General features: G+C 37.0%; 1 protein-coding gene and 1 long non-coding RNA gene across 2 annotated transcripts in view; one reads left to right on the top strand and one right to left on the bottom strand.

Annotated features, from left to right (window-relative positions):
• piwil2 (piwi-like RNA-mediated gene silencing 2) overlaps positions 1-14,206 on the bottom strand; it is a 37,845-nt gene that overhangs the window by 3,911 nt on the left and 19,728 nt on the right. Inside the window, exons 9-19 of the mRNA XM_056263921.1 lie at positions 11,984-12,064; positions 11,624-11,737; positions 8,124-8,312; positions 7,803-7,887; positions 5,142-5,231; positions 4,865-5,005; positions 4,441-4,554; positions 3,676-3,864; positions 3,387-3,488; positions 2,646-2,762; positions 1,962-2,050 (exon numbers count right to left, since the gene is read on the bottom strand). Coding sequence (XP_056119896.1) covers positions 1,962-2,050; positions 2,646-2,762; positions 3,387-3,488; positions 3,676-3,864; positions 4,441-4,554; positions 4,865-5,005; positions 5,142-5,231; positions 7,803-7,887; positions 8,124-8,312; positions 11,624-11,737; positions 11,984-12,064 — 1,311 coding nt within the window. The remainder of the gene's footprint in view (positions 1-1,961; positions 2,051-2,645; positions 2,763-3,386; positions 3,489-3,675; positions 3,865-4,440; positions 4,555-4,864; positions 5,006-5,141; positions 5,232-7,802; positions 7,888-8,123; positions 8,313-11,623; positions 11,738-11,983; positions 12,065-14,206) is intronic.
• LOC130097179 (uncharacterized) lies at positions 650-966 on the top strand. The gene is made up of 2 exons (XR_008808261.1): positions 650-861; positions 911-966. It is a non-coding gene; the product is annotated as an uncharacterized LOC130097179 (long non-coding RNA).

The following is a 14,206-nucleotide window of genomic DNA, read 5'->3' as shown; positions in this document are numbered from 1 at the left end:
CTGAGAAATTGGAGCAAAATATCTGTGATAAAAATAAATGTTGCTGCTATCGAGGAAGCCACTGTGGCTCTATTTTTATATATTTCACGCGCACAGAAAGCCGCTTGGGAAACAGTATCACCGTTCATTACTTAAGGCAGTTTATTCAGTAAATGTGTTGCCATCGCATGTCTTCTTATCGGACAAATTTACTGCACTTTTTCATGCACATTTTTAGAATTTATGTGCATCTTAGGGGGCTTTCACACTGGGAACGTTTGTTGCGGTCTGAGTCAGAGCGGGATTTTTCCCGGCAACCCTGTAGCGTTGGTCTGGTTTTACACTTAACTTGATTCTATCAAACCCTGGTGCATTAGCGTTCAATTTACGTCATCACAAAAATATTAGGTTACCAATACCACTGTCATCCGCTCGAACAACTTGATGGAAACGCACCTAATTCGCATGTGTTTTGTTTTTTTGCTAACTTTGAAAAGATTCACTTCACGTTTGGATGGAAACCCAGCTAGTGTGAAAGCACCCTTAGTGTTTCCATTCAGTGTTTTTTTATTCAATATCCCAAAATCTGCATTAAAATAGGTGGATGGAAACCTAGCTTTTGATAATAATAAGGAATGTGTTAGATATATATATATTAGGGCTGCACGATTTGGGGAAAATGTCATATTGCGATTAATGAGGTCAATATTGCGATTGCGATATAATAAACAAATGGTTTCATGAGTCAACTTGCTTGGTTCTAAAGTAAAATGCACACACAGATTAGTGATCATTCTGTGTATTAATGTGTATTTCTCAACTCAAACTAGCAACAACAACTAAATGATTGATAACACCTATAATGATCAATAAACCATTAATGTCTGGATAAAAATGACGACACCCCCCACATTTTAAACGTTAATTATAGCCATCCAACATTACAGTGATTCCATCAATACAATTGAAAGCTATCAACTTTTAAAATATTTATTAGGCTTAAAAAATAATAATAACAGCTTTTAAATTAAATGAACTTCAAACAATCCACACATAAACCCATAATAAATGCCATATTTACCTGTGCCCTTCCTGTCTTAACAGGTAGGATTGAGGATTTATATACAGATTTATTTACAGAAATTGAATAAAGTTATCAAACAGTCTGCGCTGCATGAATTATAAATTATATATATAGACTAATCCTTATTAAACCCACAAAACTTCTTTAGTCAAGAGCAGTGAGTAATTTTCTGTTCCCTTTGTTCTTTGATTAACTTTACTGACGGAACGCTTTATTCGCTGCTGGCTCTTTAAGAGCAGCCGTTGCCGAGACGCGGATCTCTCACGCGCCTCATTCTCTCACAAGCACAACTCTTTTTGTCCATCATAAGACTGCTCTTATGTTATGAAGATAATCGACAAAACGACATTTTGGCATAATTGTGTGTGTGTTATTATTCGTTCAAGCTCGAAAGAGAACTGTATTCTGGCACGCGGTCTGTGCATGCGCATTATACTGGCGCGCGTTTTTCTGAGTCACATTCAGGACATTCACAGGCAGCGCGCTCTCTTTTGACTTCTTGTCGTGCAAAATGGTTTTAAGGCATTTGCACGAATAAGAGCGGGATCATGTAACACTAGTCAAAGGATGACAAAAAAGAAGAGATGCTGTGTTCATATAAAATCGCGGCATTTTGCGTTATATAATCGCATAGGTTTGACATCGCGATTACGATTGCGATTCGATTAATCGTGCAGCACTAATATATATATATATATATATATATATATAAAATCTGAATATGAGAATTATTTCTGAAGGGTCATATTACTGTTTTTGCTGTGTTTTTGATCAAATAAATGATAAGCATAAGAGACTTCTTCCAAAAACAACCTCAAACTTTTGAATGGTAGAGTTTATGTACTTTGTGATTTGGGATGTTAAATGAGTCCAACTGCACTATATTTCATAAAGTTACCTGTTGAGACTTGCCACAAAGCCCATGACAGATCTGCTCTTCTTGCTTGCGTCATGGTGAACATCCACCCCAATCACCATCAGGTATTTCTGTTCCAATGAAAATTAGTGGATAGAAGTTCTTCTTTTAGTTAATCCCATTTGCTAATATTTTTTTTTCTGCAACAATCCAGCATCAATACCATTCAGAAGGAATAATGCGTGACACTTAGGGCTCTTAAGTTCATGCCTTTTTTCTTTATCATGCATTACTTCCTATTATAGGTTATAAAAAATTGTGAACAAAGATAAATAAAGTGGGAAAAGTCATTTACAATGAAATTTAATCAAATTAATACTAATGCCATTTTAATGTTGTTCTTGCCAACTCAAGACTATTAATGAGTTTGCGGCTGCTGGTTTTGAGGTAATGTCTCCTAAAATATGGAGGAACAGTTTTATACTCATGAGGAAAATCAAGATGTGAACCCACGAAACTAATGCGTTAACAAAAATAAACACTAGACAATGGATCACACCTAGCTATCGTATATTGCTTCTCACTGTGCAGTGACCATTTTCAAGTTCATTCCCAATGCTCAATATTTACTTGAGCAGTTTCTTTTTAAATCAAATACTGAGTGACACACAGTACGGTAACTCCAGGCCCACCCGTGGGCAAAAGGTTTGATTCACACACACTCACCAGAGGAACATTCACTGTCCACAGCTCTCCTCCCAGTTTGCAGTTAATCTGCAGAAGGATCTTTTGAGCGATGCTGCGGAGTTTCTGTGGCTGGGAGATGGTCCGCACGTTAATGGCCTATAAAATTAAGAGTCACTGAGATTCAGACATGATATGGAATGTATGACTGTATTGTATAGATTTCTTCATGTTGAATATTCTGCTTCACATGAAAATATACCACATTTCCAAAATTAAAGGTGTTGTCTTTCAGTCAAAAACATTTTAATTACTGTTAAATCTACGCTACTATTCAATGGGTGCTAATAAGCTTTTTTCCCCAAAGAAATTAATACTTTTATTCAGCAAGGATGCATTACATTGATCAAAACACTTTTAAATTGTTTGAATTTAAAAAAAAAAAAAATTTCCAACAAATGCTATTCGTTTGACCTTTCTTAATCAAACAATCCTGGAAAAACAGGCATCATGATTTTCACAAAATATTAAGCAGCACAACTGTTTTTAACATTGAATTCTGAAGGATCATGTGACACTGAAGAGTGAAGTAATGGCTGTAAATTTTTTTTTTTTATTATTTATTATATTATAATAGAAAACAGTTATTTTAAACTGTAATTTCACTGTATTTCAAATTGGGCTGTGTTTTGATCAAATAACTGCAGGCTTGCTGAGCATATGAATCTTATTAAAAACATGGAAGAAGAAAAAAAATGCAAAGACATTGTGTTTCACTCAAACCTGTGATGGCACTGGACTCTGGATGCAGCAGAGCTTTTTGATGGCGCTGTACAGGTCATCTCTGTTTCCGGTCATGATGCACACGACCAGCTGCACACGGGGCTGAAAACCAGAAGAGAACTGATTTGAGCCAAATTAAGAACTATATTCATTTACTATGGTATTTAGATAATACTTCAATTTACTACAAAGCCAAAAGAACCATGGTCCTTGGAGATGTTCTTTGAGAGAATAGTAAACTTTTTTCATTGCAGTTTCGAAGGTCTATCTGTGTAGTTTTCTTCCTCACCTCACTGGTGAGTTGAGAGTGAATGCTCTTGACGAATGTCTCAGTTCGGTCATCCCGTAACTCTACGCGGATGGGCCGCTCAACTCTGATGCCCATTGGTCCAGCTACCCTTGTAAAAGTGTTTACCAGCTCCTCTGCCTGATCGGTTGCCCGCCGGGGAAAGAAAACAGCCCAGCAGTTCAGAGGGACCTGACAGAGAGGAATCATGGGACAGGAGACAGAGAGAGGATGAACTACAACTAGGGTGCAATGTGAAAGATCAGGGCTTTCAAATTCAATTTAGTCACATTCAAAACAACAAAAGATAATTTATACAGCCTAATTATCTTCTCTTTTACAGTTCAGCCAGAGATTAATTAAGTAGATTCACAAAAAATGGATAATAAGAGTCATTAATTCAATCAGTCTACACTGGTCCAGCTGTATTTTTTTGATTTACTAAAAACAAACCTGCTCAATAAGAGTGATTTTGTTCAGGAATCACACTACACTGGTCCAGCTATACGTTTTTGCTTTCACTAAAACAAACCAATTTATAAGTCAAGTCATCTTCATTTATATAAGTCGAGTCACTTTGTTCAGAAGTCAGACTACCCTGGCCCAATCAAGCCAAATGAGGCTGCTTTCTTTCTATGGTGTGAGACCGTCAGCATCAATTGTGCATTTTCTGACCACTCCCCCGCAAACCAATGACTACAGTGATTTTATTTTTTTTTCAAACACCCTGCGCCGTGTCCGAGCTCTGCTCTGATTGTTCTGACTCACAGTGCTGATGGAGGGGTCTCGAACCACCTCTCTGGACCAGTCTACTGACGGAGATGTGACGAAAGAGGCTGCATGTAAGCAGATGGTCTCGCTGGGCAGAATTCTTCCTTGAGTCTGTGCAGAAACAAAACATTTAAGTAATTCAAGTTAACTAAAAGAACACCAATGGATCACGATGAATGAAAAAGACGGTAAGCCAATCAATACAGTTAATTAAAAGGGTGAACAACACAGATGTACACATATATGACCAGTATGTGTCAATATAAGTGATTCTGAAAACTACTTGCATTGGATAAAATGAAAGCTTAATTTTGTCTAGTTGAAACAAAGTTCTCTTTTACTATACATCTAAAACAAAAAAGGGCCCTACACTAAATTCCACTGTCAAGTACAGTACGGAGGTGTGAGTTTCCTTTCTCACCACTAGAATCTCCTGGCTGATGCTGAGGCCCCAGCGGCCCAGCTCTGAGAGAGCTTCATTATTGCTGTTGATGTTGTGCAGCAGTTGTTTGAGACTCTGGGTGTGTTGCTCGGCTCCCACATTGATGTGCATGGTCAGATCCTGAAACACAGGGACCAAGAGGGATAGTTCGGTGTGACCCCATCTGAACAGTTTCCAAAATAAAGAGTTCACCCAACTGACTCAATTCGACACTTGTTAATGTGCCAAGATTGTTTGACTGGTGATGGATTCGTACCTTCATGGCTCTAAAATCTTTCCTCATTTTCTCAGGGATGCCAGTCATGAAGGAGAGTTCAGGCAGCAGCAGGATTTCACCTGTTATTACCTATTATGGAGTAGATAAAATTCACGTTAATAACAATCCCAATCCCAACAATGGCCAAGGATCATGAAAATCCTTACACATTGGTCACCAAAACAAATAATTGAGGAACAAAATCTGCCTCAATGTTTTTATGAGGACCCATTTGACCATGAGACTGGTTAGTATGTGATGGAAAAACTACACTACTATTCATAAGTTTAGAGTTGATAAGAATTTTTTATGCTTTTAGTAGAAAAGAAGCATCTTATGCTTACCAATGGTGCATTTATTTGATGAAAAATACAGTAAAAATTAGGGGTGACCCCGAATAGTCGAAGATTCGATGCTTCGATAGGAGGAGCCTGATTCGACTACCAATCTCACGGTCGAATCTTCGCAGATGTGTTATTAAACGAGGATTATGTCATTTTGGCTATATGAGTGTGCTCAATGTCTGATTTCACATAGAACTACTGGTTTTCTGTCAATACGTTAATATACAGCCTATTATGATAATGCTGTCAATAAAAATGTGCAAAGAAAGAAGCTTTTAATAAATATTTTTTTAACGTGCGTGCAGCGTGAATAAATCCAAACACCCCGTGACAGATTTAAGTTTCACTTTCGATCCGTGACCGACAGAGCGTCTTGTCGGCAGGGATTTAAATCTTTAAAAATGTCTGGGATAAGAAAATCTAAAGATGCACACCATCAGAAAGGATCTTCTCCAAGGCTGGATTTAGCATCAGGAAAACCATGATCGCACTTCTGCCGGCCAACGTTAACAGGTTGGTTTTCCTCGGGACGTTCTAAAACGCTTAACGTGAAAAAAGCTTTTAAAACGCTTAAATGGCACTTTTACGTGCTTAATGTAGGCCTATGTACACAGTAGGCTACACACCTTAAGAAACCATTCCATGTGCAGATAAGCAGATGAACCCAGAATATGAACGCAACGCGTTTCTCCTATAGAAAGTCACGTAAAGCTTTTTCTTTAACTGTTTTCAATGGGAGGAAAATGCTTAACGTAGCCTATAATAAAACGCGTTGCGTTCATATTCTGGGCTCATCTGCTTTTCTGTAGGCTATATAGTATGCTTTATTAATAAGGTGTGTACAGAATTTGATCTTTTAATATAACAGTTTTAGGACAAAGCCGTTAAGCGTTTTTCACGTTAAGCGTTTTAGAATGTATTTTATCCGCGCACACAATTTGAAAAGACTCAAACGGACACAGGCCTAGTGAAAGACTGGATTTTGTTTTTTCGATCAGGTATGGGTAGGCTACAAGTGATTTCAAAACATTTCAGCCGGTTCTAATTAGATTTTTGGATACTGTGAACACGTTTAGCTAAAAAGACTGCGGCTCCAGTTTAGCGTTTATTGTTTCTGCAGTTAAAAAGACAAAGTTGACAATCCTGGCCATACTTTCGTTATTTTAATAATTTCTTTATTTTTATTTTATTAATTGATCACTCGGGGTGATCTAATTAACTATTTGTGACTTGTGTTTTGAATATTTGTTCCCCTGCCCTTTAGGCATTTTGCACACATTTGTTCTGCTTCTTGTGACTTGATTCTGACTTATTTCGTTTTGTATTTTTATTTATTATAAATGTATATTGTGTTCTTAATTGTTCATTATTTTTCAGTGCATCGATGTTGCGCTGTAGGCCTACTTAGAGCATGCTCGTACAGGCAATTCAGCCGATTTAATTTGATTTGCATGTGAAATGCAAATCCTATCTGCAGTGTGGCCTTTCTGCAGTTATTTATGTTATTTCTTAGTTTTATTGATCCAAACTGTTTTTATACATTTTCTTCTATATCTTTGTGTGATGTTCTGTAGATCGCGGCTTTAAAATGTTAAAGCCCCGCCCCCTCCCCTCCCCCACACCACACACATGATTCGACTATTAGTCGACTATAGGCAGGACTTGACGAATCTGATTCGACTATGAAAATCCTTAGTCGGGGACACCCCTAGTAAAAATAGTGATATTGTTATATAATAAATATATTACATTTTAAAATAACGTTTCTATTTTAATATAATTTAAAATATAATTTATTTCTGTGATGGCAAAGCTGATTTTTAAAATCTAAAATGCTGGTTTGTTGCTCAAGAAACATTTCTTATTACATTTATTTGAAATCTTTTGTAACATTATAAATGTCTTGACCGTCTCATTTGATCAATTTAATGCATCATTGCTGAATAAAAGTATTTATTTATTTTAAATAAAATCTTAATGACCCCAAACATTTGAACAGTAGTGTATATGACTGGTACATTTTCTCAATTCACCTTTCATCGACAAGCATAGTAAGTAGCTATAAAAATGCAGACCCTGCCTACTAGTTACCAGGCCAAATAAATTACTATTAAATGTACAGCACCCAATGACACCACTAGATGACAGCATGGAGTGTGAATTCAGTCAGGCCTGTGAAACATGTTATTCAGACAACCACCGACTAACATGCAGCTGTCAGTCATTTCTAAAATATTTAAAAAAAAAACTCAAAACATTATAAGCAAACAAAACAGCATCTACTTCTAGTCCAACAATCCTGATATGCATTTATCACCTTTCCTCCTGGTTTGGACCTCTCTTTTGGACGATGGATGAGCAGTGGTTGGTCCAGTTCCTTAATGGTAATGCCATAGTTCTTACTGTGGATATAAAAAGCTAATTAGAAAATCGACACAACAAACAATAAAACTGTAATTTATCGCTTTAAACCAACATATATCTGTCATAATGGGCTACAATTTACGAATGCAAGGACATTCACAATGTCATTTGTGTCATATAATCCAGTTATACAATTTACTGTCCAGCTGTCGTGTCTTTTACATGCATTCTGGACTTAAATCAGAGAAGTGGGTTCCCAACATTGCACATGAACCTGTAATAATCGACAAACGTCGTCACAGATCCGTCAGCCAAGGTGAAGGTGTCTTTGGGAGACTTTGCCCACTCAATGTCATCGATACGGTAAGTGCGGTTGTTATAGCGAGTGATGACGATTGAACCGACAAACTCCTTTGTGCATTCATCCTGAAAACTCTCACGACTTCCTTGGTAAATCAGGTTCCTACGGCAGACAAACAGGTATTCGGAGACAGCATGGTTAAGCAATTGACATCATTGCACTGATTTTTGCTAACTGATTATAGTGATTATGAGTCTAAAGTTTAGCATGCATTTGAATTTTTTTTTTACAGATGAGATGTGATCCAAACCTAGTGAGCTGCCTTTCTGTCTACACAGTCGGCTGCTTTCTAAGGCATCATTCCCACTAACAGCGATTAAATCGCTGTTAGGAACTCTGAATAAATTTGACCAATTGTCTCTGACATTCATATTGCCTAAAATGTCCAACTCTCATTGAAAATGAATGTTACAAAAGCATCCTAACTGATGTGGAAGTTCATACGCAGGCTAGTGTTGTCACGATACTAGAATTTCTAACTTCGATACGATACCTTGAAAAATATCGATATTCGATACCATTTTCGATACCACGGAGAAAAAACTGCCACAATATTAAGGAGGTATTTTTTTAATTTAAAGCTAAATATAACAAGTCTAGAACATGACAATGAGGTATATTTTACATGAACAAAAATGTCCTGAGTTCTATTTGTTTATATTTTTTAATTGGACCAGAGCTAACATGATGTATTTTTATTACCTACTGTTATCAAAGATTAAAATATACTGTAACAAAAAAGCACTTAACAGTATCAAATTGGAGGATAGAGAGTCAGTAATGTATAATAATAAGATTAAACATTCAATTTTCAGTTAAAGGCATGTCATTATTGAATTCAAAGATGCCATTGTCTAGCTGTTTAGTTTAATTAATATCTGTGTAATCAAATTGATGATAATCGCTAATGAAGGAAAATTGCAGAACTAAATAATAATTTTTGAATAAAGTTAAATTACCAGTTAATTTACATTTGACCAAAGTTACAATATTTACTTGTCTAAGATTCCTCAGTCAGATTTAGGGCTGTTGGAACGAATTCCGAAATTCGAATATAATTCGAATATTTTAAAAATCAATACTATTCGAATGCTGAAGTTACTATTCGAATATTGTTTTTTTTATGTATATTTTAATTTTTTTATATATATAAACAGGAAAGAGGCCGACTATGCATAAATTGTTTTATTTGCACAAACGCGTTTCGGCGCGTGCCTTGTTGTGCAAATAAAACAATTTATGCATAGTGCGGCCTCTTTCCTGTTTAACGTTATATATTCTAATCATCAGGCCAGCATTCTTAAAGTTTAAGTTTAATCATTGAGTGAAGCCTGCTGCTATTCCCATTCATTATTTTTTTACATGCAATCTTGCCTTTCTCGCCACCGTGGCTTACACACATGTGAAAATGAAATGCTTTTGTTTCGTCTGATGAACAATAACGTTTTTGAATCGGAACACAATTGTGCACGTTATCCACGCTGTATCATCATAACAATACTGTCAAAAATGGTAAATGTTTAACAACGTAAAAAACGCCCGTGAAGCGCAAATATCTCGGTGAAAACTCAACGGATTCGGCGAGCACCAAACTCGTTGGAACCGTCTAGTCGAACTGAAAAGAACGATATAAGTTTCAGAATTTTTGGTGGTGTTTTAGCGGAGATATTAGCCGAAAACCATCGGTAGCGCTGCAACCATATTCAGCACGAATAAAATGTTTATTGTAATGTTAGATATCCCTCTAGTGGACAGAACGTGTAACAACAACCACATGCTATAGTGGCATTGGCGATCCATAAGCCTGAGTAATGTCGTAAATATTAATAATAGGATGAATTTGAACATTTAATATTCGAATATTATTCGAATATTAAATAAAATAAGGAATGGAATTCGAATAGTATTATAGAGGAAGATTGACAGCCCTAGTCAGATTATGTTAACTTTAAGAATTAAAACGAGACAACACAGACTCTTATCAACAACAATACTAGGCCATCTTGGTTAATGTTTCAGAAAAGTTCAAATGGGAAGAGTTACAGTGTTTCCTTGAGGATTTTTTTTAGCAGTGGGGGCAGGTCTGTCCAAACAACAAACACCTCTGATGCTGAGCATATAATGCTAAATAGTAGCCTACCCCTGGAGGCTGTTCCTTAAGTCTGTTTTCACCTATACAATAATTTTAAAAAATGAGTGATGTGAGGGATTATTGATAGTCAAACAATCTGTTGGGTGCCCGCAGCCCGCTCGCGTGTCCGCGCTATTCTCCGAAATGCCCGTTTCTGGTGTGTAGCTCGTGTCCGCGCTATTCTCCTACTCGCGGTGTGTAGCTCGTGTCCGCGCTATTCTCCGACATGCCCGCTCGCGGTGTGTAGCGCGTGTCCACGCTATTCTCCGACTCCGACATGCCCGCTCGCGGTGTGTTTTTTGCGCGTGTCCGCGCTATTCTCCGACATGCCCGCTCGCGGTGTTCTTTATCAACCAACCAAAGCCGGTCGCGGGGGCGCCGCCCTCGCCATCTTTCCATTCACTTCACTTTTGCTATTTAACCAGAGCGAATGAGACGAGTGCGTCACGTGTGGTGTTTGTCAACGCGCCTTTTGAGAGAAGTGAAAGTGACTGCTCGGCTAGTATCGATACTTATCGATAAATTAGTATTGGTACCGTTCAGATATTTCAGTATCGATATTTATCGAAATATCGATATTTTTGACAACACTAACGCAGGACAATTTATTATTATTATTTTTAATGAAATTTTATAATTTTTTATACAATTATATATTTTAATTTTTTATTCCATGTCAGCATCAAATGCTATCCACTGGCATAAATAGAGTAGTTAAAAGTACAACACACAATAAATAAATTCTAACAGCACTGTTAGAAAAACTGTACAAGTATGGGTGTGCGATATTGACAAAAAATATTATATATCGATATTTTCTAGGATTTTATCGATAACGATATTTAGATCAGATATTTATATTGTGCTTAGTGCATTTATTGTGTTGGTATCTTGGCAGGTTTAGGACTGCCGTGGACAGCTGACTCCTGAAGTTTATGATATTCTTCATAATCTGTAAATTGATTTTAACCTTTTATGGGAATTTTTACCTTTACATTTTTGTAACCTAATTAAATGTATGCATCATCTTTTGTGTCAAATTAAAATTTCAAATTCAATTAGAATAATAAGACACAATAGGGCTGCATTTAGATGTATTCTAATGCAGCTCAGTGGGGACATGAATGCATTTAAACTGCAGTTACAAATGCAAGAACAATGTTTTAATCATAAAACGTTGAATATTAGTATTTTGGTAGAACAAAGTATGGAACTGACAAAACGGTAATGGCTTTACACATGTGGACATGTCTGAATGAGTGATTACACTGATCAAACTCACATGATATCCAGCACAGAGTCGTTTCGCAGCACCTTATGTGAGACGTCCACAATGAGGTAGAGGCCACCATCAGTGTGCTTGATACTGGTGGAGTATCCAGGCCACACCTGAAGCCTGACAGACACACATTCACAAACACAGTTAGGAACAAACACTCACCAGGACCCTGAACAGAGAATCAGAATGCAAACCATTATTTTAAGTGGTGCTGATACGATTCACATGTGTCTGGTAATCATAAGGCAGGTGGAAAAATACCGAAGCTTAAGTCTAGATTTATTCAGGGTGAAACCAAACAATGTGGAGCACAGCAATTTAAGTTGGAATGTAATCGAGGACAATCAGGTTGGTGCAAAATACCTGTGTTTGCCGAGAACCACAACAGCGTTGGGGTCGTAATGGTTCCTGCCCACTAGTTTCAGCCCCAGTATTTTCATCACCCTGGAGCGGGAGAGAAAGAATGAGAGGAAAGTGAGAGATGTCAGAGCTGACTGTCAACAAGACATTGTAGCTCCGACTTGTCTCATAAGCACAGAAAAAGTGGAGCAATAATCCACAGGGCTCAACGATACGGCCTGTTTCACAACGCTTGCTCATGTGGTGCGCAAGCGAACAGCTTAACTACAACAGCAGGCTCACGTTGTGTTTTCACACTGGCAGCGTTTCTCAATACATTACTGAATATTTACTTTAATAATGGCCATAAATTATCAAATGGTTATTGGTAGGCAGCCTTTGAGATTTTTTTGCGATAAAACTTAATTATGATGATCTAATTTACATGAAGGGGGTGATCATGTTCACATTCAAATTGTCATTATATTATTGAATTATTATATATATTTTATAGTTACATACGATTTTACAACTTTGTTGTTATGACAACCTAACATGTGAAAACTGTAACGCTGCAAAAATAACAATTTAAACAACTTTACAGCTAAAACAAAAACATAAATGTACGATCATTTATAAAATCACAAGTATCACTTGTGCCATTAATAGGGGTGGGGAAAAAAATAGATTCTTAGATGCATAGCGATGCGGACGTGGACGATTCTGAATCAATTCACAAATGTCAAAAATCGATTTTCTAAAAATATCTATATTTTCTAATATTGAATATTGACGGAACGTAAAAGGCGGAACTATGAAGCGCGGAAGTGCAGCGCCCGGACAGTCTGTGGCATGCACATAACAGAGACGCATGATGGCTGAGCACGAAATACAAAATCCCTCTGAGTTAAAAACTAACGTATGGAAAATTTGCATAATTTCATTGTGGCCCATTTTGTATTTTTGTATGAGAATCTGAGAAAAATATCTGTTATACGTATGTTACACGTAGATTTACTGTACTGCCCTCCACAGTCACAGTGTGTATAAGTGCAATGCCAGTCACAAAAAGTTACATTTTGACTCTGCTCTCTGCAGGTGATCATGTAATTTTTTTGTATAAGCTGTTTTTGATTGTGGTATACAGCAACAATTTCAAGTCATAAGTCTTAGACTCTTTATCATTTATTGGGCAGCTTTGTATGTCACTAATTTTTCTGAATATGCGCAAGTCCACACGCATTATTTTTGTATGAGAGCTGCTGGTCCATAATTCTATATTTTTGTATGAAAGATGTTTGTGATTTTATTCTTGTGATTTCTTTTTTTTTTTGTATTGCTCAATTGCACATAACAGGAGGATGTTGGTTATAAGTCTATTATTTTATGTAAAAGATTCAGAATATGCTGAAGTTTGTATTAATTTACTACAAGTATGCTGCTAGTATAGGCACACTTTTCTTTTCCTGTTGGTTCTTTGCAATGTTGGGACATATGCTGGCAAATGTAACCTTACAGTTGACTTGCCAAATCACTTCCATTTGTTTTATTAATACAAGATATTGGAAGTAAATTCTTTATGGGTCATTATAAATACTTTTCCTTAAAAGTACCAAATAGTCACACACAAAAAAAAATGCCTCGATAATCGATTTAGCATCACAGCCCTCTGAATCGTAATCAAATCGAATTGTGAGGTGCCTAGAGATTCCCACCCCTAGCCATTAAACACTCCAAAAATTGGCCCAATAATTTTCTATGCCATTAAACACTCCAAAAATTGACACAATAATTGTCTATTGTAAATACCTCACTGTAACCTTTTGGCCTTTCGAAGACAAATAAATTGTTGTGCTGTAGAATGAGTTTAACTTGTATTGAACCTATAATTTTGGTTTAACATGGAACGGAAGCCATAGTCTTCATTTCTCATCGGGCTGCTACATCACGCGGGCCGTAATGCGATTATACTTATTTAATTTTCCAAAATTGCTTGTCTGATGATCCCATGTCTGAACTTTAAAAGACGCAGTGGAGGGAAATGGAGTGAGGCAGGCGCAGGCGAGCGGTCTCTCAGGAGCATGTTTTCACTCCTGGCTATCAAGAGCAAAGGGTGTTCAGTCCCCACCGAGACCGCAGCTAATTGTAGATTTCAAACATGGTTGACTTCAGACAGGCCCAGTGCAGAGACTCCAGGACAACACACGAGGGAATCCACTGAGTGATATGACTGCTAAGGGTTTTGTC

The sequence above is a fragment of the Rhinichthys klamathensis genome, unplaced genomic scaffold, assembly GCF_029890125.1.
Source record: "Rhinichthys klamathensis goyatoka isolate OS25496 unplaced genomic scaffold, OSU_Roscu_1.1 h1tg000210l_1, whole genome shotgun sequence".
NCBI classification, from domain to species: Eukaryota; Metazoa; Chordata; class Actinopteri; order Cypriniformes; family Leuciscidae; genus Rhinichthys; species Rhinichthys klamathensis.
The sequence above is the reverse complement of the archived record's forward strand: the minus strand, read 5'-3'. Positions and strand labels throughout refer to the sequence as shown.